This window comes from Mus caroli, chromosome 11 (genome assembly GCF_900094665.2).
Source record: "Mus caroli chromosome 11, CAROLI_EIJ_v1.1, whole genome shotgun sequence".
Classification (NCBI taxonomy): Eukaryota; Metazoa; Chordata; class Mammalia; order Rodentia; family Muridae; genus Mus; species Mus caroli.
The window spans coordinates 62,445,614-62,470,073 of record NC_034580.1 but is presented as its reverse complement, the minus strand read 5'-3'; the positions used below and the strand labels follow the sequence as shown (position 1 = coordinate 62,470,073).

The window sequence follows — 24,460 nt, the reverse complement described above, 5'->3', positions numbered from 1 at the left end:
GGGGGCGCTATGGGGGACTTTTGGGATAGCATTGGAAATGTAATTGAGGAAAATATGTAATAAAAATATTAAAAATTAAAAAAAATAAATAAAATAAGACAGAAAAAGAAGAAAAGAGGATAATATGAGATAAAGGGAAAGATCAATGGATTTGAACCCAGCCTGATAAATAGCAGCATTAAATATAAATGATCTAAATATCACAAGCCGGTAGATTCCAGTGTGTTTTAAGAAAATGCAGAAGTCCACAATACGCTATCAGTATGACAATCACTTCAAATACTAATTGTTAGGGTGAAAACATAAAATATTAAAAAAACCCAGTTATTGTCTTACTTTTAAAATTGAGGTTATAAGGCACTATGACCAAGGCAGCTTACAAAAGATAGCATTTCATTTGCGGCTTATGTAGTCAGAGGGTTGGAGTCCATGATTGTGGAGCAAGGGCATGGTGGCAGGGACAGTGGAGAGATCACATCTGCATTGGCAAGTTGTAGGTAGAGAGAGACAGAGACTGGGGATAGCAAGAGTCCTTTGGAACCTTAAAGTCTGCCCCCAGAGACGCACCTCTTCAACAAAGTCACACTTCCTAGTCCTTCTCAAATAGTTACACCAACTGGACTATGTACTCGAACATGCGAGTCAGTGAGAACCATTTTCTCGTGCCATTATAACTGAAAATAAATACTAATTAGAAGGAAGATGGACTTCTATACTGATATCAGACAACACAGCCTTAAGATCAATGACTATTATCAGGATATGGAGTACCATGTCAACTGGTGTAGTGGCAAACATCCCAACACTTGGAAGGTTGACTTCTGTGAGTTCAAGGGAAACCTGGTCTACATAGTGATACCCTGTCTCTGAATTTAAACAAACAAACAAACAAACAAACAAACAAACAAACACCATAGTAGTGAGGAGGTAAGTTTATCAGGAGGATACATGAATAAACAACAACAACCACTACTGCCTCTACTACACCCTGTTGACAGGCTCTCAAAGCTCATGAACTCTACAAAAACTTCCCAGAATGTTGAAAAGGAAGCACTTGTTAAATCAGTCTATTAGATACCATCCTACAGAAGTCTCCAGACCCGACAAAGACAAAATGCTCTTGATGGGTATAGACAAAATTTTACCAAATTCAATTGAACAATATGCCAGAAGGAAGAAGGGTCATGACCAATTGCAATTAAACCATTGGCTTAACATCTAAAAGCAAACGTAGTTTGTCATGTTAACAGACCACAAAAGGTCTTTGCCTCAATTGACCATGGCATCTTTGTTTAGGATTCAGTTCTTTCTGATGCCGTGACTCCTGGTAGATGAGTGCTGGGCTGTGAGTCCAGCCATGGGGTGAGACTCAGGTGGGCTCATACTCATGGGGATATTATGATTTCTGAACTGTGCCACAGGCAGTTTGGGCTGCCTATTTGGGTATCAACGAAGTTGGGAAGGAAAGGTCTAAAAACAGGCTGGGAGGCCAGAACATGCCTAGCCCATGGTAGCTCTGGGCATGGAGCTGGGGCCAGGGTGGGGGGGGTGCAGACTTTAACCTGGTAGTCATGTCTTTTCCTTCTGTGTCCAGGTGGATCACTATCACTATACCTTGCTGTCCACCTTGCAGCTGATGTACACTGTGGGCTACTCCCTGTCTCTCATCTCCCTCTCCTTGGCTCTTACACTCTTCTTGTTCCTTCGGTGAGTACAACCACAAGATGTGGTCATGTGAGTGTCCTGTAATTTGCCTGGCTGTCATCACTAGAAGGATCAGAAGAACATCATCTGCTGGATGATGTCATGGATCTTCAGAGCGGGAAGCTTGGGATTCTTGAATACATCCGTTCCGTTTTGTAAATGAGAGCACAGAAAGTTCCAAGTGAGAGGATTGAGTCCTTACTGGTGGGAGGGGCAGTTGGATCCAAAAATAGGACTTGAAGCAGGACTCCAGACTTGGCCTTTGCCTTTGTGCATAAGTTCCTGATCACGCCCTTTACCACCATAACGCCAGCAAACCACCGTTCCATCAGGGACATTGTTTCTACACAAGAATCCCCATCCCCCTCAAAAGTCATGGTAGGCCTAGAATTTAATGAGGCCTGTGGACCCTGGTCAGCTGTCAGCCATTGTAGTTCTCCTAATCTGAATCAAGATTCATTCTAATTCTAGAAGGTTTCTGTTAGTTGTTATGGAAAGGTAAAATGACTTTCCTAGGACACACGGCTGCTGGGTGACAGAGCTAGGGTCACAGCCAATCAGTCCGTTGCACTGTTTTAAAATCCGAAGCCCAAGTGCACCTAGCTAAACCACTTTAGGTGTCTCCTAAGCGAGACAATGATGAACCCATGAGGAAACCAGAGATTCTTCATTCAGAGGCACTGGTTAGTATAATATAGCTGAATGGACATTCAGTACAGGTTCAGCAGCCCCTATGAAGACCCTGGAGAAAATGAAGGGTGGAGTGCCCCACCTGGGCTCACCTGAACCTAGACATGGCCTTATTTATCTTGACCTTCCATGGCTCCAGGAACAGATATGACATCCTACTAGAGAACACTGCAGTTTTTGCAAGTTCCACCTCCAGTACCCACTGATGATACGCTAACCCCTTTCTCCATGCACTTAAATTCCCAAGCCCATTGCAGCAGGAAATCACTGCCTGCTCTAGCAGGAGGTCAACTCATCAGGGTTTGGCTTGGCCAAGTGTCTGTTTCACTTGAGCCTCCTGCTTTACCAGGGAAGAAGCATCTATACATTATAAAATGCAAGAGTCCACCTCCGTTTGGAAGTTCCAAGGTAACAATAGAAGGAAAGCAAGTGGGGTGGGGTAGGAGCTGCATGGAAAGCTCAGAGGTGGAAAGATAGACTGAGGACACACAGTTATAACAGTCTGAGTAATGGAGTTAGCGGCAGACCCTGGGTAGAAGTGATTAAAGCTGACAGTGTTTCTGGACATCTATTGTATTGCATTTTATATGAGTTAATGGATGTGATCTTTCCCTGGCCTCTGAGAGAAATGCTCTAATTCTCAGAGACAGCTGAGCCTTGGAGAGCCAGATCCAGTTCTCAGCATTTCTAGGTGGGAATCTCAGCTCCACCACTCACTGCCTAGGAATTTCTGACATTTACAAAATCAAGGTTACAAAAGGGCCCACTCCTCCAGTGGCAGCAAGAGGTGAAGGTTCCATAGGTCCCTGTACGCAGGCCTGGCATGCCACACACTTATCTAGGGAGCAACTTCTTGCCCCATTTCCCAGATGGGATGGGTAAGGCACAGAGAAGCAAGAACACCTAGAACAGCAGTCTGTACTGTGCACCTCCGTCTCTAGTGACAGATGCACAGGAGATCAGGACTGTGCTTCCAGCCCCCCTTCCCGAGGGAAGACACTGTGTTCTTTTTGTGCAGAAAACTGCACTGCACACGCAATTACATCCACATGAACCTGTTCGCTTCGTTCATCCTGAGAGCTCTGACTGTCCTTGTGAAGGATATGGTCTTCTACAACTCTTACTCCAGGAGGCCTGACAGTGAGAGTGGATGGATGTCATATCTGTCAGAGGTAATCCCTTCCCACATGATGGGGCAGAGTGGGGAGGGAGATGGGCTGGGGAGGGGGAACAGAATGATAAAGATCTGATAGACAGACAGTGTCCTACTTACAAACCCAACCTTTTAAGAATGGGCCGAGTAAAGGGATCGTGAGGCGGATGGGTTTACTGTGAGTGACTCCTTGACTGCAAGCAAAAGACTAGATGAACCTTTCGTTGAGCCAGGCTCTCATTGTGTAACCCAGGCTGGAACTTATGATCCTCTTGCTTCTGCTTCCAGAGTATTAGAATAGCGTATGGGTGGGTTTTAAGTTATGGGTATGCAGGGATGGCACAATGGGTCAAACACTTGGCATGTAGGTGTGAGAACTGGAACAAGCTAGCTAGCTAGGCTAGCCTAGTTAGGAAGCTCTAGGTTCAAGTGAGAGACTCTGATGTAGTGTACAAAATATAGCATAATCAAAGACGATAGCTCATGTCAGCCTCTATATGCACAGGCATGCACCCTTATATATACATGCATCCACACATGTGAAAACTTGTGCGTGGGTGCATGCATGCACAATCCACACATGTAAAGAAGGTTTGAGTTATGGGTTGATCATGAATCTTTTTACATTTATTTGTGTGTGCAGGAGTGTATGTGGAGGTCAGAGTAGAGCACAGCTCAAGGAGTTGAGTCTTTTCTTCCCACCATGTGGGTTCCAGGGTTCGGGTCATCAGGATTAGTGGCAAGCGCCTTAACCTGCTAAGCCAGCTCACTGGGCCCTTAATCATGAATCTCATATTCAAAAAAAATTTTTTTTCTTCTAGTGTCTGTAGTAATATGTCTAGGAATTTGTCTATACATTTCAGACAACCTTTCAAGGTTCTTGGCAAAATATTGCTCGCGTCCTTCTCTCTGGATTTCCTTCAAGTCTGTCTGGTCTGTACTTACAAACTTCATTTTCATTTCCTGTATCAGTTATTTATCTTGGCTGTTTTACTTTCACCCCTTGGTAACTGTCACTAGAAGTTTCTCAATCTTATTGGGCTTTTCCAAGAACAAACTCTCAGCATTATTGAGACCTTTGGGTTTATAGTCTCATTTGCATTCATTTCTACTTTTATTATTTCCTCCCATGGAGTTTCTTTGGGTTGGTGGCTATTGTTTTAACTAACTTTTCTCATGGGAACTTACGGTACTGGCTCTTCAACTCTTTCCTTTTTAGAACTTAAGGGTAGAAGTCTCATTCCAGCTCCAGGCTTGATACTTGTTGCATGTTACAAAATTTGACACAGTGGTGTTTGTTTGTTTGTTTTTTTGTTTCATTCAATTCAGGAAACGCTTCTCTTTTGTTATTTGATGAAAGTCCATGTGATGATTTCCCGTCATATGGAGATTTATTTAGTTACTGTGGTTCCTAGCCTAGCTGAACTGAGGCTGGAGAACAGACCTTTCCGAGCTTTTGTTTGGGCTGTGGCTAATGATTAAACTATCTCTGATTTTGGTTTCTCTTACATTCATTCATTCATTCATTCATTCATTCATTCATTCATTCACTCACTCATTCATCCATCCATCCATCCATCTATTCATTTATTCATGTAATTTTGTATGCATGTGTATGTACACTATGTGCATGAAGAAGCCCCAAAAGGCTAGTAGAAGGCATCAGATCCCATGGAGCTGGAGTTACAAAGACTGTTGTGAGCCACTGTGTAGATGCTTCGAAACAATCCAGGTCCTTTGTAAGAGCAGTAAGTGCTCTTAACCACCAAGCCATTCAGCTAGACCTCTCTCTCTCTCTCTCTCTCTCTCTCTTCCTTTAAGTCTAAATATGGTGCTTCCTTTGTGTAAGTGAAGTAGTGAAGTCCTGGATTTCCTAGAACAACAGAAACAAGAAGCTATAGCTCATACCTCTAGGCCCAGCACTTAGGAAGCAGGAGGCAGGAGGAGCAGAAGTTCAGGATCATTCTTCACTGTATAACGAGTTTAAGCCCAGCCTGGGATACATCACACACACACACACACACACATACACACACACACACACACACACACACACACACACANGAATGAATGAATGAATGAATGAATGAATGAATGAATAAATAAATAAATAAATAAATAAATAAAGGAGCCTAGAACAGTGGTTCCCACCCTTCCTCTTGTGGAAACTCTTTCATACAGTTCCTCATATTGTGGCGACCCTCCCTCACCATAAAATGATTTTCATTGCTATTTCACAACTGAAATTTGCTACTGTTATGAATCATAATGCAAATATCTATGTTTTCTAATAGTCTTAGTTGATCCCTGTGAAAGGGTCATTTGACTGCCACAGGGGTTGTGACCCACAGGTTGAGAACCATTGGCCTAGAGTGTTAAGGAAGAGACTGATTTTGAAGGCTCCACGAAGCTTTCTTTCCAGCCTCTTTGAGGTAGTTCGCAAGGGCCCAGGAAGGAGGGGAGGACAGGTGTGAGCATGTGCACCCTGGGGGACTCCCTGCTCATCCAGGTGCTGAGAGTGCCAGGACTCACCCAGGTTCTGCTTCTGCAGGTTTCTGCCTCCTGCCGCTCCGTCCAGGTCCTCCTGCACTACTTTGTGGGCGCCAATCACTTGTGGCTGCTGGTTGAAGGACTTTACCTCCATGCTCTGCTGGAGCCAACAGTGCTTCCTGAAAGGGGGCTGTGGCCCAAGTACCTGTTGTTGGGTTGGGGTGAGTAATATGACACCCATCCTTCCCTCCCAAGGGTGGGCGTCCATCAGAGCCTTTGGATGGAGCTAGAAATCCCAACTAGAAGATGACAACTAGAGAAGATAATTTCTCAATGACAAGGATTTCCAAAGAAAATGGGGGTGCACTCACATGTGTGCGTGCGTGTGTGCACATGCATGTGCATATACACTTAGAACTATTCACAAGCATAGGTGCTATATGCCCGATGCATACATGCAAAAATGGATAAGTCTTTGGTATAACCAGATGACATCCTTCTAGACCTCTTTCCAACTACATTAGCCTGCTCACTGTGCCATAAAATATCTGTGTGGCTTGAACAACAGACACTGGTTTCTTTGCTTATGGAGGCTCTGAGCCCAATGCACTTGTGTTCCAGTGAATGCAAAACTCTTCTTGGTGTGCACAAAATTGCCCTCTTGGGGCTGAATCCTCTCATGGAGGAGAGAGGGAGAAAATGAAACCTCCAATGTCTTTTCACAAGGACACTAATTCCATCATGAGAACCCCCAACTCAGAACATCTTCTAAAGCTAGTTACTCCATATTCTCCATTATAAAAAAAAACTACCAGAGTGGTGACGGGTCTTCTGCACAGGAATTTTGAGATGACAAAATACATCAGGCTATAACAGCCAGTATTAGAGAAAACAAAAGTTGCTTTATAATAATAATAATAATAATAATTATTATTATTATTTTTAAAATATTAGCAGGGTATCCTGATCTTGAGCTCTGGTTTCCACAAGTCCTTGGTCAACTAGAGGCTAGAGGACTACAAAATAATGGGAGCCATGATATTCCTCATGGAAAATTGAAGCCCATGAATTTATTCCAAACTACTTGCTACAGTTGGCAACCCTTTCTCCCAGGGGCCAACTTCCCTTACAGTAGAGCTGTGGCTGGTCTTGGCATACACTAAGCCATACAATGAGCCTTACCAGTTCTCACAGTCTCTGATTCTATACTTTTTCTTGTTTCTTTATTTTTTTTTAACCCTTTGGTCCTGTCATGCTGGGCCCCATCAGGCTGGGGTGGGAGCAAGCGGTTTTGAACAAGCAACTTCTAACTACTTCTTTGTTTTCTACACAGCCTTCCCCATGCTGTTTGTTATTCCCTGGGTTTTTGCCCGAGCAAGCCTGGAGAATACAGGGTAGGTAATTCACCTGGTGTCAGTTTCCCATGGACCAGCAATTCCCAGATATGTCCAAATAAAGAAAACAACATCACCTTTCCATAGAGACTATCCAAATTCTCCTACTTTGTCCTTCTAGAGCACAACAGGAGTGTGGATAAGCAGTTGAAGGTCTTATAGAAACCTGTTAGTTACACATGACAATTATTAAAAGATGTTGTCTGGGCCAGCTGTGGGGCTGGGTGTGTAAGGATAGAAACACAGAATAGTTTCTATAGCTTTGTTCATATGGGAGAAACCAGCAACTTTGATGCACACCGAGGGAAGAATCATTACACACAGCGTGGCACTGTTATATTGTGAAATACAATGCAAAGGCTAAAACACATCCATAGACACAGTTCCGAATCTCCTAATGTGTAGGAAATGAATCTCAGCAAATGTTTTAAGCCTGCTTCCAAATAATGTGTACTGTGTGATCCATGTCCCCTTCAGATAAACACCAGCCAACCTTCATATTTACATATAGGTGTATACATGTATTTCTAAGTGTGTAAATATGTGAGATAAGGAAAACAAACTATGGAGTAAAGAACTAAGGGTCTATAACCTGGGGCTTTTGCTTGTGTGCACATGGAGGAAAGTGTGCAAGGGTCTGGTCTATGTAGTACACACCTAATGATAAAGAACAATGCCATAGTAAGAAGGAATGGTCTCCCCCCTCCTCCCATCCCTCCTCTTAGGAGATGAACTGGTAGACAATCTTCAAGACAGGCAAGCATCCTTCTTCTACAGGCCATGAAACTTGGACTTTTATTCTCATCTTATGTGTCTCCTACTCCTGATCTTGTTCTTAGGTGCTGGGCAGTAAATGAGAATAAGAAAATCTGGTGGATCATCAGAGGACCCAATCTGCTTTGTGTAACAGTAAGGACCACCATGCCATCTACCCTTTTCTTCTCTGAGTTCTGGAGCTCCAGGGGGCATCTCTCTATTCTCAATTTCCTCCCAACTCCTTAAACCTCTGGTCCATGAAAGGATAAATATGACATTTTTAGCAGTCTGGGTGAGAAATTAGAAATGTCATCTGGTTCAGGATCCAAATTCAGGGTCACATTGTGAGCCCACCCCCCCATGTCCTTAGTCTTTAAATGGGAACTTGAAGTAATCTTTATGATCCTCCATCAAAGGACTGTGATAGGGAAAGGGCTGCCCGTGGCCTTAGAAGGTTCCAGAAACTATGGAAGGACCAATGTGTGTCCTTGGATTGTTTGAGACAGGGTGGCGCTGACTATCTACCTCCTGTCAGCCCTCCTGCCTCAGCCTGCCCATTGTTCGGATTATAAATGTGTGGTACCACGCCCTGCTAAGCTTTTATCTTAATGTCATCAGCAAGTGGTGGGAGGAAGCCGAAGAAACTACCTTCAGAGGAGAAACAAAGAAGAGTCAGTGTTGCTACAAAGGGATCGTGGGTAATGGAACAGATGTTACTGGTTTAGTCATGGTGCAGAAACTTGCAGGGCAAAGGGATGACTGGCCTGGAGGACCCACTGAAAGCACAGCTCTGAATCCTTGGGACCTCTGTTGGCCGAAGCAACTTTTACGGGGCCCCAAGTATATAGACATATATATTATGACTACAAATCAAAAGTCTATGTATAATGAATTTTAATTTACTTTAAAAGAAGATCCTTGGCATACACACGATCTGGCAACTTGACAAAAGCGAGTTTGCACATTAGTGAGCTCAATGGGCGTGTCTGTTTTTACATAAAGATGGAAGTCCTGACTGAGTAAGTTGACAGTACATTTTCAATGTTTTTCAGAGTTGATATTTGTTAATGTTAAGAATGTCACACTTTGTATAAAGATATAAATATGTAGTTCAAAATAGCAGAAGTATGTTCAGGGCTATTTTAGAAATTACTGAAGACTCTGCCCCATCCCATGCTAAAAATTCACATAGCAATTTCTAAAATAAAACTGAAATTAGAACTCAAACAGCAACTTTTAGAAAGGTTTTTTTTAAAAAAAAAATTGAATGAGCGTGTGTGTATATGTGCGTGCGGGCACTTGCTCATGCATGTGTAAGTGTAGGTGCCCTTGGAGCTAGAAGAGGGTGCTAGATCCCCTGGAGCTGGAGTTACAGGCAGTTGTGAGCCACCTAATGTGGGTGCAGGGGATTGAACCTGGAAGAGCAGTAAAAGTTCCTAACTGCTGAGTCACCTTCCCATTCCTCCAAACCACAATTTTTTTTTTTTTTTTCATTTCCCAGGTTCTGGAATTACAGCCATGTGCCACCAGGCCTGGAAAAATTCAATTCTTTTTTTTTTTTAATTAGGTATTTTCCTCAATTACATTTCTAATTCTTTCCCCAAAGTCCCCCATACCCTCCCCCCCACTCCCCTACCCACCCACTCCCACCTTTTGGTCCTGGCGTTCCCCTGTACTGGGGCATATAAAGTTTGTATGTCCAATGGGCCTCTCTTTCCAGTGATGACCGACTAGGCCATCTTTTGATACATATGCAGCTAGAGTCAAGAGCTCCGGGGTACTGGTTAGTTCATAATGTTGTTGCACCTACCTGGTTGCAGATCCCTTTAGCTCCTTGGATACTTTCTCTAGCTCCTCCATTGGGGGCCCTGTGATCCATCCAATAGCTGACTGTGAGCATCCACTTCTGTGTTTGCTAGGCCCCGGCCAAAGCACAATTTTAAAAATCAAATGTTCTAACAATCCAATCCATAGATAAATGAATTGAATATTTACAATGCTATAGAATGATGGTAGAGAGATGTGAAAAAGTCTCTTTTCTGTAGTGAAATCATTATTCTTTTTTAAGAGAAGAAAACAATGTATGTAGAGTAAAAACACTGCAATTCACAACACACAAGCATCCCGAAGCTAAGCTGAGGCGTCTCAGACAGTGGTCATTGGCACGTGCAGGGAAAGTGAGCATGTTTGGTCTTCAGAAGCGAAGTTGCTTCAAGTTTCATGCTGCAACATGGGCAAACCCCACCGGAAGCGGAAGCACACTGGTTGCATGCATTGAATTTTGAATTAAGTTTTTGGTTGTTGTATGTTCTGAAACCCTTTATTATCACTAATGTTTTGTGACCTCCTACACTGGGTGATGTGACCCCTTATAAAGTTTAGGAAGCTGGGATTTAGAGGATGATCTGTGAGGATGAACTTTGTTCAAGAGGCTAGAGGGGAGGTGCAGGGGGCTAACCAAGAGTAGCCAAGACTGACAAGTTTCGCTGACAGTTGGGTAGATCTTCCTGCCCATGTCTGAGTACCCACCGGATATCTAGCATTGCGTTCCATGCCATTGCTAAGGGGTAGCTGGGTGGCCTCTTTGGGCTCTTTTATGTAGATAGCATAAAATCTTGAAATAAAACAAACAAACAAACAAACAAACATTTGTAGTAGATTGTTAGTCTGTGTCAACAACTCAAGGAAACTCTTTGCTTGGATCTTGCTGTGATCTAGAGGGAAAATGTACATAGAAATGGTAAGAGAATCAAGGGTATGGGGGAAGGGCAAGTGACATATGCACTGTTGCTATCATCCCTCTGTTACTAGTCACTTGGCTGAAAATGTCCAGAGTAGAAGTTGACCACACATGTCCTACTCACAGGTCTCTGAGCCCTTTCTTCCCCAATCATTCAGTTTCCCACTATTCTCTTCTCTCTGGGCACACTGTCCCATCAGGGTCCCACCACCCACCGCCTGCCCAGGCACAAGTACTGCTGCCCGGTAATATTTACTGAGTATTTCCAACCAATGCCAACTTTTAAGTGCTTTGACTATATGAGCTCAATTAATCTTCTCAATGAGCCTACAAGTCGGAGCACTTTGGTATTAATGTTTCGGTAAGGACACTGAGAGGCTAAGAAGTTATTTGCCTCAATAACTTCATAGACCAAGGTAAGTTGGATGACTGAGGGACAGTTCTGCCTATTGCTCTTTGGAACTTACTTATTTCCTCCAGGCCTGTGCCTGGGATGCTTACGGCTCTTTCAGACGTTAGTCTATAGTCTCAGACACCCTGGGTCCCAGCTGCTTTCCCTGCCATCTTATCAGCTTGGGGACCCCAGTGTTCATCTTTCAGGTCTTGGGTCAAGCACCTTGGCACTTCTCTCTGCCACTGTGTCAGGACATTTTACCCCCATATTTCTCGGTTCCATATTTCCTGACTTCTGCTCCAGCTCCAATACTTTTCAAGTATTTGTTTAAGATCTGCTTGCTGCCATTGCAAACCACTTTCTATTCATCCAAGCAGCCAGCTTAAGTATATGGTGGCCCGTTGGTAAACACATTCAGTAGGTGATTGGAATCTACACTCTGAGCCCTGAGAGGTGCTTGCTAACCAGGCATAGTAAATCAGAAGAGAAACAAACAATTCTCTGTTAATTATGAGCCCAGGCTTTGTCTGATTAAACTGCTGAAATTTATACTATAATTTTCTAGTTGCTCTTGGAGTCTCCTGGATGTCTTTAAAATCCCTTGTGGCTTGAGTCCCACTGTAACACTTAGGTTTCATTGGTCTCACAAAGGCCTGGGCAATCTAGTTTGTAGCTGGGGTTGAAAAGCAACTGGCTATACCCTTGCTCTTCTAAGAATAGTCCTTGGACCAATGGCATTAGCAGCAGATTCTAATGTGCTTATTATCAACTCAGATTCTTGTCACCCTTGACTGGAAGTATGGAATCAGAATCTGTATCCTGACAGGATTTAGACTTATATTAAAATAGATGAAGCTGTCAACAAATGTGGCTCTCAAAATGGACTGCAAATTAGAAATGCTATGATGCCAGAGACCAGTCACAATAGAAGCTTTCAAGTGACCCTTGTGCATAGCCAGGAACCATCCACCTTGTTGCTTCTGCCTCTACAATGGGCTGACCAGTCTGCTAGTTTCTGCTGCTCTTTCCTAGTCTCTGGAGTAGCATTTCTCCCTAGCCAGACACAAGCATGCTTTCTTTGTCTTCTCAGTTTGGATAAAATGATCTTCAGTTTCTTCTGTTTCTATAACTCCAGTTATGATCAGATCCATATCCACACTAGCTCCCAATGGGCTCCCACTCTTTTTATCCATCCCCTTCCTCTTGCCTTTTCTACCCAGTAAGTGACTCCATCCCCCATCACCAGACACTCAAGCCACACTATTTGGGGTCCTTACAGATCCTATCTTTTTTCTTCTTGGAATAGCGACTGGGATTTCAAGTTGGCATTATTTCTTGAAGGTCCTTCCAAGCCATCTCCCTCTCAGTTCTACATTTACTACATTCACTCAACCCTCCTGGGCAGTCCTCTGCAAATGCCTCTTGGTTGATTCCCCTCCTTCTTATCCCTGGCAATTAAGCCTCCATACTGCGATCAGAAAAACTGCTTTAGAGAAAACTCCAATTACATCTTCCTTCTGCCTGAGACTCTTCAGTGAGTCAACCTATCACTCAAGACTGATCCCAGACACTTTAATGTGAGAAGTGTTGCTCATCTTCCCTGACCACAATCACCTTGTATTTTACCTATATGGAAAACCTCAGAGTTGGGATGATCTGTTTCTTTACATGACCACCTGATAGTTCCATAGTCCTCCTTGGAAGTTACTATTTCAACTGAACTTTCCATTCCATCAACTAGTAAACGTCATCAGACCATTTCTAGGAAATGGAAATGACCATTTCTAGAAAGGTCTTAGGGAAGATGCTGTTTAATTACTATTGTCTGTGTCTGTAGGGATTTGACCAAGAGGAATTGACCTAGAATAGAATGATCCATCGATTAAAAAAAAAAAGACTATTTGCCATAAAAGACATGGACCATGGCTTTTATAGTTGATCATATGACCATACATTGTCACTGTCAACTAGTCTGAATTGCCATAATCCCAATCTAGATGATGATTAATTGAGAACATGGAAAGAACCTTGGGTCTCCAAATGACTGCATGGAATCGAGATCCTCACAATGCACTAGATTGTGACATAGCAAAAGAAAATACTGTGCTAAGAAAAAAAATTCCTTGACCTCTACATATATTCTATTCAATGGAAATTCTAAAACAGTGGTTCTCAACCTTCCTAATGTTATGACCCTTAACACAGTTACTCATGTAATGGTGACCCCCAACCATAAAATTATTTTTGTTGCTACTTCTTAACTGTAATTTTGCTACCATTATGAATTGTAATGTAAAAATCTTATATATAGATTGTCTTAGGCAATCCTTATGAAAGGGTTGTTTGACCCCGAAGGGGTTGCAACTTACAGGTTGATAACCACTGTTCTAAAACAACAAAAACATGCCAATCAAAATTGATCAGTACTCATTATTTCAGATTCCAGGGAACTTAACAATTTTTCTTTACACTTGCCACATCTGACCTGGAGCAAGGTGCATACTTTCAGAGGAAAGGTCACATGTATGTGTGGTAAAGAGATCACTGGGACCAAAGGGAACCTCTTACTCTAGGTTCAGGATCCCTTGTTAGCATGCCCCATCATCACTGCTTCCCAACTTTTGTATTTGCTCAACAATGTCTGGCTTGAAGAAATATATCATTCTGGACACTCAGGCATGTCAACTGACTTCATCTGCTGCTGCTAGTGTTATGATTCTTGTGTTTCAGAAGTTTCCATGCTGTGATGAGTGGGGAAATCCAGATGTTCACCAGAAAAAGAAAGAGAATTTCCACCTTCGTCTTCCTGCATGTCTTTTTGTAAAACTGTGCTGCTTAAATTAGCCTCTCACACTTGACTGTCCTGTTGAAGTTGAGTCATACCAGAAGGTGGTGTGTTCTTATATCTTAGTCACCACCACCTGCTAGCAAAATTTTAAAGCCTTGATTACTCCATTTGTTTGAATGTAGTCTCATTAACTAATTATATTGAGAAAGGTCATTGAATCATTATTCTGCTCCCTGGAGCTAATCTTCTGACCATATTGAACAGCCAGTTGAGTGGGCTGTTTAGTCAATCATTTGAATGGACTATCTGTTGACTTTATGATGTCACAAAGTCAAACCACCATTTATTCTTATTGACTCCTCTGACAGCTTAAGAATGTGATAATGTTGAAAAAAATGGGCAAAATTACTTCTCAGTTTCCCTTATCTGTCTTTAGGTCCTCTGTCTCACTAGAAGCTAGGAGCTTCCTAAAGCTCTAAGTCTTCCTAGACATCAATTCCCTTCTATACTGTTCTCTACTGAAGAGTCAAAGGGTGGCAGTCTCCCTAACCATTCCATCATCTGCCACCAAAACCCTCTTCCATCTCTATAAAATGAAGTGTGGTGACATCACTTTTGCACACCCTTTATCCACTCCTGTTCTGTGCCTCACAATGCATCACACTTGGGCTTTGGTCTACCCTCTGTGCTACAGCACTATTAGGGAGACTTTTGTTGCTAAATTCTGTCATATTGTGTTTACCTTCACTCATCTCAGCTTCTGCTTTTCACTGTGAAAATAAATCAGATCATAGGTGTATTAGTTATCTTTCTGTTGCTGTGATAAAATACAAGAAATTCCATCATGACAGGGACATGGCAGCAGGCAGGGAAAGCATGGCAGCAGGCAAAAAGGTTGTCTGATCACGTTTTATCCATGCTGGGAAATCAGAGAGAAACAATAGGAGGAGGTGAAGTTGAAAAACCATCAAAGGGAGGCCCTAGTGATGTATTTCCTGTAGCAAGGCTCCATGTCCTTCCCAAACAGTGCCATAAGCTGACGATCAAGTATTCAAAGACATGAACCATATACACATACGGTATCTTTCGTGTGTGTGTGTGTGTGTGTGTGTGTGTGTATGTGTTTGTGTGTGTGTGTATGTTTGGGGTGGTGGCATTTCTCATTCAAAGCACTACAGCAGGCATTTACTGAAGGCTCCAGTGCTGTGGAAAATGAATGCATTTGAATGAAAGAAAGGAGATTACCCACTTTGCTCTCTCAGTCATTCCTTACCTTCTACAAAGCACACACATTCCAACAGGATTGGTGGGGAAGGTGTATTTTGGCCTAAAAGAGGAGCCTTAAAGGTATAAGCATTTTTGTCTCTCGAGCAGGCTGAAGGACTTGACAGGTAGAAGAGATTGCTGGTAAGGTAAAGCTAGACCCAGCATGGCTGCCATGTTAGGAATCCCCATGGCTATCCTGGAGGCTCACAGCTGTGTACAGATGCTAGGGTTCCAAACACATGTCATCAAGGAGGTAACATCTGCAAAAGCAACTGCAGGGCCCAGGCCCTAGAAGAGAGTTTCATACATTTGAGGTTCTGACTGTTTACTATCTTGTCACAAATTCCTAGGGGAGATAGCTTCATTCTTGAAAACATTCTTCATCTATCAACTTCTCAGCTAGTACACAAGTGAAGAACCCACCATCCAAATGTGGCTACTGACTGTAGACCTCTAGAAACCCAGAGTGGTCCAGGCTCCATGGTAACTGGGGCTGATGATCCACTGGAACTGTGGAGAGATGCTTCCTTCATGTGGCCCTTGGTTGATTCTCATTTTCTCTTGTCTGGTCTCTGGGAGACACAGAGAACAGTAGATCCACAGTCGCTTCATTTCCTAGGAGACGGTCCCAACTGCAGTCCATTGGCTGAAAGATGTATCTTCCCTGTTAAGCTTCCTTTGTCAGAAAAACGCCCGTGTTCTACAAGTTACTAAGCCAAACACCCAGTGTTTTCTCGTTGTGATGAGAAGCAGATATCCTGTTAAAAGGGATATATTACTTGGTTATATTTCGTTTGAGACTTTTAAAATTTTCTGGTACTAAATATCCTCTGGCTGGGTACTGCCTTTGTTCCTGTAGACTTATGTTTTAGAAACTCTAGCTTTTTAGCATTGAGCACTGAATTTCTGAGGCCAGTGGAGCACACAAGAGGTATATATGTCTATTTATGGTGCATTCGATAGCACACATTTCAGTCTGTAGGGCTTTCCTTCTGCATGGGGGCATTGGTATTGCCCTAGATCAATGTTGGAAGAGATTTTATTCTGTGACTTGTACTGATCACCTTTTCTGTCAGCTCTTTTCTATCTTAGAAAAGATCTGCCACCAAAGCCTCTGCCAGCACTCTAATAGCTTCTTTCTTCTCTGCTGAGGTTCAGGCATGGACATCTATCTGCCTTAAGGCATCTCTTCTGTTTGAAGCTTTTAGACACACCTTCCTCCCAGCCTCACCAGAGCTCTTCCTCCACATATGGCCCCTCTCTAGGTGAATGGCACTGCCACACAGTAGAAAGCTACCATGAAATGTCATCTCATCTTTGGTCTCACATCCAACCAGTAACAAAAGTCATTTGACCCACACTTGATAGTTTTAAATGAGTCCTTCTTCCTTATCACTGAAACTCCAGGGCAGCTGTCTGAAATTGCCTGTCTATCATCTTTCCCAAGAAGTCCCTACTGCTCCCCACCTCCAGACTTACCCTTGGCCAACCCATTCCCCATTACCATTGCTAAAAATGGTCTTACTGAAAAGCAGAGATTCCAATCTCATCAGGTCATATGCCTGCTTAGAATTTATCCCTGGTTCTCTATTACCTTCCTGAGAAATCCCAAGCCCTTTAGCATGACCATGTAACCATAGAAACCTCTTGCTGGTTGTCTCTGACGTCCCAATCTCCTCATAAATCATGCTCTCAGTGTTCAAGTTCACACTTATCCTACACCCAGCAAGTGTAGCTTACACTCAACCACTTCACACACAGCTGTGGAGAACTGCAGGCCACTGGTAGAAGACTTGGTTCTCCTAGGTGGCACTCTTCACACAACATGGTGGTTATCTACCCTAAGACTGAACAATCCCATCCAGATAGAGAGAAGAAGAGGGAGAGGGAGGGGAGAGGGAAGGGAAAAGAGTGAGAGAAAGGGAGAGAGGGAAGGAGGAAATATAAGAACTTCCTTTTGAAGTCTCTACTCAGAAATCATGTGATATCATCGATCATGTTCTTTTCATTAGCTGATCGTGATTAAATACAATACACACACAGGGTGAGAGTCAGGGAAGGAGACGAGGGTCTCCTTTTAAAAAGAAGTACCAAAGGATTTCAGACATATTTTATAGCTACTGTCAAAGCTGGCAGTGAAGTCTAGATTTGTCCCACCTGTGATAGTTGTGGGAAATATTATAAAGAGTGGAGGACACACACTGCCCAGTGAGTCCCACTGCAGACCTCAAGTCACACAGCAGGAGAGCCATAGCTCCCTACTGAGAAGAGCCAGCACACTGTGCTGTTTAAATGATGCTAATTCTGGTCATGATCACCTGCTCAGCTCAGATACTGCCTAGCTATGCCAGCTTCAGTACTACACTAATCTCTATGCTGTGATTGCTCGTTGTTTTATGGACACACACACACACACACACACACACACACACACACACAGTGACAACTGCAGAGGGTTGCTTTGAAGAATAAATGAAAATGTATGTGTAAAGTTCTCAGCCCAAAGGTTGAGTGGTAAGCAATCAGTAAGTGTTACTTAATAATAATGCTTGTTGGTCTTCTCAGAGTACTGAGCCCTAGACCTCAGCTAGACAGAATAAACTAAATGACACTCCAAGTTTTCTCCCTGACTTTCAGTTCAAAGTGTCTTTGGGACAATGGGGACACCCATAGCCATTTCCTATGTGACATGCTAACTGTCAACTTGCCCGTGGTTCTGATGGATGGGGAGCTGACAGGCCTGCAGAGGGTAACCTTGATATCCACAGTGTGTGGCATCTGCCCCTTACTTTCCTGCATCTGCCTTTTGTTTTCCAGGTTAATTTCTTAATCTTCCTCAAGATTCTCAAGCTTCTCATTTCTAAGTTCAGAGCTCATCAGATGTGCTTCAGAGACTACAAATATAGGTGAGTAGCCAGAGGCCAGAGCTTGGCAACCTGAGGTTATCTTGACTCTCCTTGGTGTCACCCAAGTCTTGGAAAGGGAGGAACAATGTAGCCCTTATTATTTTCATTCTCGTGACCAAATACTGGACAAGAAGCAGCCTAATGAAAGACTTATGTTGGCTCCTGGTTTGAGAGAGTACAGTCCTTCACAGCCAGGAAGGTCCAACAGTGCAAGCAGCTCGCATCCTTGGTGGTGACTGCTTGGGGCTCTTCATCACGTCTCAGTAGATCAGGAAGCAGAGTTCTCCCAGGAATGAGCTCAACTACCCGTCTCTATATCCCTATGTCTGCCAAGTAGGCCACATGACTAAAATGGTTCTACAAGCTTCTAAAGGAACAGTACCAGCTGGAGAGCAAGTATTTAAACAGATGAGCCCATAGAAGACATTTCATCTTCAAAGCATAGCATACCGACTGTTATTATGTATTTGTCTCTTAAGGTGAGGTGATAGAGGAGGGCCCTTATGAAGAGGTGTTGGGGTGCATGTGAGCTTTTTGCCAGTGATTGAGCCCTTCTAACCTCATGACAATGATATAAGTGCTGAGTAGTCAAGGACATATCAATGCCCTGTTGGGAGACTGTGAAAACAAATGGCTGTCATAGTTACCTTTTTATTACTGTGATAAATCACTGTGACCAAGGTAACACGAAGAAGAAAGAGTTTATTGGGGGGCTTACAGTTTCAAAGACTTAAAGCTTATCATTATCATGGCAGGAAGCCTGGCAGCAGGCAGGCAGGCAGGCAGGCAGGCAGGCAGGAGGCAGGCAGGCAGGCAGGCAGGCAGGCAGCATGGCATTGTAGCAGTAGCTGAGAGCTTGCCTTGTGATCTACAAGCATGAGGAAGGATGTAAGACACTGGGAATGGCATGGGCTTTGGAAACCTAAAAGCCTACCCCTAGTGACATACCTCCTCCACCAAGGCCACACCTCCTCCATCAAGGCCACACCTCCTCCAACAAGGCCATATCTCCTAATCCTTCCCAAACATTGCACCAGAAGAAGACCAAGTAGTCAGACAGATGAGCCTGGGGGGGGGGCATTCTCAGTTAAACCACCACCATGCTCTAGGAAGCTAGAAAGTCTTGTATGCAGGGCAGTTTGCGTCCCTTGTGGAATGATTTAAGGAAAGAAATGTTTAGAATCCATAGAACTACAGTTGTTACACAGTTCCCTTTCTTTTGTGACTCACCTTTGTGGTGTCTTACCTTTGGTTCCCTGTAGTGACAACAGTCTCCATTCAAAAGAAGTCACATGCCAGGCTTTTATTGAGATCAGTACTGCTGTAAAAATAATGACTGACTGACTGACTGACTGAGGAGTGAATGGCAGGCAAGGGCCTCTCCCTCCATTTCTAGTCGTTCTTCCAGGTGGCAGGTCAACTTTACTAGGGCTGGAAGGGAGCGTATGTGCGTTTGAATCTTAAAAAAGCTCTGAGTTCAGGATTTTAGTCCACACGGCAGACCATAAGCAGAGGGTGTCAGTGGAGACACTTCCAGCCATGTCACTCATTATTCCCAAGACTGACTTTGGTGATGAAAAGTTAGATCTCCCCCATTTACTAGGCAAACATTCACTGGAGGCTGCCAGTATACTTGAACATAAGGTGGGTGTGACCTGGGTCCCATACCATGCTTTAGCAGTGTGTGTGTAAGCAATGACTGTGACATTGATATGGAGCAGACAGGAGGGAGGGGGCTGGCCACACCCCAGCTCCCTCATTGACCTTAAATAAGCTTGGCCCCTGTGGCCTATTTTCTGGTGTGTGAAATGGGAGTGTTGTGACAGACCCATCTTCTATGAATTGTGGCAACTGAAGGACATTGACTATGGGCAGCCAATTTGATCAGATATGGAGGGTAGTGCTTGTTCTAGACCCAGACCCTAAGCTCATCTTCCCAAGATCTTCCAACAGATCTAGTAGAGTAAGCTTACCCTATTCAGGAAATTGTGTGTGTGTGTGTGTGTGTCTCTGTGTGTGTGTGTGTATGCAAATATATATAAATAATCTGGGAAAGTCAGGGCAGAGATCAGACCCAGAAACTCAAGGCAGGTATCTGGAGGCAAGAACTGAGGCAGAGGCCATGGAGAAAGGCTTCCCATTGGCTTATTCCTCATGGCTTGCTCTCTATTGTAGCATCCAGAATGACCATCTCAGCACCTCTCACAGTGAGTTGGTCCCTCCCACATCAATCATCAATCTAAAAAGAAAAAAAAGGAAAGAAAAAAATGATGCCTTTTCTGTGGGCCAATCTGGTAGCGTTATATTCTCAATTGAGGTTCCTTGGTCCTTCTTGGCCCATGGTGAATGAGCTTCTGTAGAGTCTCAGTGAGCGACATTGATCTAGGGAAGGGTAGGTTAAGACGCTGGGGGAAATCACGTGGCTGGGCAATGATCAAAGCTGAATGCTTTCAGGGAGGAGAAAGAATAATTGGCTGACATATGCAATCTGTCTGGAATCTGCCTTTTCCTCTTTCCACTCTTGTTCAGAGAAAGTGCTTAAAGAAAAAGAACTTTGGTAATGAGTCGTCCCAAAGGCTTCCCTGGGGGTGAGGCCTCCCCTTGGGTCATTAGTTAGACAGTTGTGTATTTTTGAAGTCTGTGGAAGTCAGAGGTAAGGGGAGAGTGTTCTTCTCTAAGTTCTCATGTGCTTCACAAGGTTTTCCACTCTTAACCAGACTCCCAAACCCAGAGATGGCCTGAGGAGTACTTGGTGGGCACTCTGTCAAAGCAGAGTAGTGACATTAATGGGTGACAAAGAACCCAGTCCCAGCCCCTAGCCCCAGCCACTTCAGGTGATCCATTTCTCCAGCTGGCTTCCACGGAATCAGGTGGGATACATTCTGAAAATGTCCTCCTTTCATGCTTTTCTCTGACAATTTGGTTGGCCATGTCTTTTCTACTGACTCACTTTTCCCCGAGAGAGCATGACCCAGTTGAGTGGCATGATCCTACCAGTTTGTAGAATGTGGGACTTATCCCTGAAGACACAGACATGCTCTCTCACTAAGCCCTCTGAGCTGAAGATACCTTGCAGAATCTGTGAGCTTGTTTGCCCATTTTTCTCTTGAGAGGCCATGCTGGTTGTCACCTCAGAGGACATCGCCATGCCTGCCCCTCAATGCCCTCTTTATGCACCCCACGTTAGTTTTTCATGAAAGCCCTCAGTGGGATAAAGAGAGGGACATGGGGTCGGTGCACGAGACATGAGGCTGCCTCCAGCTCTCAGATTTGGGGCGCTTTTAGAGTGCAATGCTTAAGCTCTGGTCCCTGTCCAGGAATCTATTTTAGGAAGGTTTAAATTAAACACATGTGGACTTCACCCAAGAGGCAAGTTTCTAGGAGCAAGAGAACACTCTGTCTTCTTAGCTTTCCACATGGGCCTCTGCCATTAGGTAAAAGAAACAGTAACTAGATCTACTATCTGAATTGGAGAGGGTAGGTTGAGGCAAGGATGAAGGGCACACACTCAGAGGCTAACTGACCCTCAGCCTCTTCCTGCTTCACCATTCTCAGTAGTTCCCAGCAGGGAGATAGATCTCTTCCCCTTTATTAATGGCTTTGCTCTCCATGTGATGTGTGTAGCCTGAGCTCATGGTGAATTTATAGAGAAGAATAATTTCTGCACACACCCATCCCATTATCTTTTCTGAGTTTGTGGTAAACAGCACAAGAGCCGAAAGCTTTTGCTTTAACTCATAGAGACCTTGGCTTGAGTCAGAAAATTGTATAGATTAGATGACTAATGAAATAAAAGCATGCGAATTTAGAAATTTTGTGTGTCCTGGGAACCTCCTCAAGGCAATGAAGACCCAGTGATTAAATGTGTACCGTTTGTGCTAGGTTTGATAACAGATGGACAGCCATGGGGGGATATTGCTGGATACACAAGGCATGGCCTGATGGTAATGAACTGGGAGATGTAGCAAGAACTGGGAGTCCAGGTTCTTCCTTCCCTGTGGTTTGGCATCTTCAATAATAAGGATGCTCCTTTCCTGTGGGAATAGGGAAGTCACCTTTCAAAGGAGGGTCTAGGGATATGCTTCAGGGAAAGCTCAGAAAATCCTTCTTAGGTTACATGAACTACTGCAGAAGAAGGAGTCGAACCCACAATGATCTTCCGGCTTCTGAAGTTTTATCAAATTCCTTCAGCTTATCCCACTTCACCCACCAAGTACCACATTTGAGTGCTATATCTAAACCCCATCAGCCACAGACCAGTCATATCCAAATGGATGGTAAACTGACAAGCATCATTGGAATTATAGCACATGCTATGCAAGGGTCTTATGTATCCCCTAGGAGTATGTGTATCGAAGGCTTGGCCTCTAGTCTGTGACCTCTTGGGGACAGGGTGTAGATCATTTAGGAGGTGGATCCTCATATAATAAAATTGGTCTCTGGGATGGGATATTTGGGGGCTGGCATCTTCCTCTTACTTTTTGCCTGCCAGCCATCATGAGGTGTGCAGCCTAGTGTTCCATGTGCTGTGGTATCTCACCCAGCCCTCTCTCTCCCTCAAGGAGGTCAAGGGAGCATGGATTAAGCCTGACCCCAAACAAGTCTCTGCTCCTTTGTTTGCCACATGTGTCTGTCACCATGATGAAACATAGCCATTTACAGGCAGGAATCCTTTTAAAATGACAATCACTGAGGCTGGTGGCACAGGACTGGAATCGTAGCTCTGAGGGAGGCTGAGGCAGAAGGATTGCAAGTCCAAGGCTAACCTGAGCTTCAGAGTATGGCTGAACAACTTCCTGAGACCCTTTATCAAAACCTCAAGTTTGGATGCCCAGCACATGTGTAAAAGATGAGCAGCTATGAGCCCAGTGCTGGAGAGGAAGAGACAGTAGGATGCGCAGGGGTTTCTAGCCACCTCTCTTGCTGAATCGGTGAGCTCCAGACTCGATGAGAGACTGTGTCTCAACATATTAGGTAGAAAGCAATTGAGGGAAACATTGGATGTGGACATTTGCAGGCACGCACACCCCACACCTCCACTCTCACTACCACCCTTGCTTCTCCACCCCCTGCATTATTTGCCTGATCCTTTTGAGGGCCCTGCCAGGTAGATGCTCTTCTCCTATAATCTTTCTATAAATGAAGAAACCAATGGACAAAGAGGTTGAAGAATTTGCCCAAGGTCACCCTGAGTGGTCGGTGATGTTTCTATTTGAACCCACACCCTCGTACTGTCCCTGTGTCCTACTGCCCTGGGTTTGAGCTTTCTACTCCTCGGTACCCGCTCATGTACCAAGCAGATGTTTAATAAATATTTGTTGAATCCTCAAAGGACTGCAACAAACTGTACCACTTAAATAAACAGTTGGCTACAGATGAGAAAGTAGCATACACATAGTCCATAAGAGTAAATGTCTGCGACTATTTATGGCATTCATCTGGGCTGAGACACAAATTGTACTTTTGTCTAAGGAGATGTTAGAAGGGCATGAGTAGTGGGGAGGTCCAGCCTTCATCTACCCAGAGAAGTGGGAATGACAGAAGTGACCCAATATGCCCTTAGAGATGTGATGTGCCACGTGGCATGTGGACAGGATAAAAATGGAAAACAGATAAAATCCAACACCATCTGGAATATATTTCTAGTCTGCTCCCAATGCTGGCTTCCTGGTGTTGACTGGTAGACTATGGCCATACTATCTGTGAATACTAGGGAAATGGAAGGAAGCCCTCTGTGATTTCCTTGATATCATTCTGTAGAACTAACATCATTCCACAGTTAACATGCACTTTCACGATCCATAATTGGGCCAGAGAGATGGCTCAGTGTTTAAGAGTGCATATTACAGTTGCAGAGAACCTGAGTTTGGTTCCTAGAACCCTTGTCAATATGGTTCACACCCATCTTCAGGTGGGGGATCAGATGCTGCTGGCCCCATGGTCACCTGCACTCACATGCAAACTCACACTCAGACACACCACACACACACACACACACACACACACACACACACTTTTTTTAAACCCTAAAAACCCATAATCGCCACGATATAGCCCAAGAAATCAATTGCTGGTGAGACATGGGCCTGCATGTAAGTATGTTGATGTGTGTTATTGCTCTAGATAATCCAGAATAAGAGTCACAAGTTCAGGCTCTTTTTTTTTTTTTTTTTTTTTTT

The 24,460-nt window shown here is 43.8% G+C and overlaps 1 protein-coding gene across 1 annotated transcript in view; it reads left to right on the top strand.

Moving 5' to 3' along the window:
* Positions 1 to 24,460, top strand: part of Glp2r (glucagon like peptide 2 receptor) — a 64,394-nt gene that overhangs the window by 24,864 nt on the left and 15,070 nt on the right. Inside the window, exons 5-10 of the mRNA XM_021178184.2 lie at positions 1,595 to 1,707; positions 3,413 to 3,566; positions 6,099 to 6,258; positions 7,371 to 7,431; positions 8,271 to 8,340; positions 18,193 to 18,281. Of these exons, the coding sequence (XP_021033843.2) occupies positions 1,595 to 1,707; positions 3,413 to 3,566; positions 6,099 to 6,258; positions 7,371 to 7,431; positions 8,271 to 8,340; positions 18,193 to 18,281 (647 nt within the window). The remainder of the gene's footprint in view (positions 1 to 1,594; positions 1,708 to 3,412; positions 3,567 to 6,098; positions 6,259 to 7,370; positions 7,432 to 8,270; positions 8,341 to 18,192; positions 18,282 to 24,460) is intronic.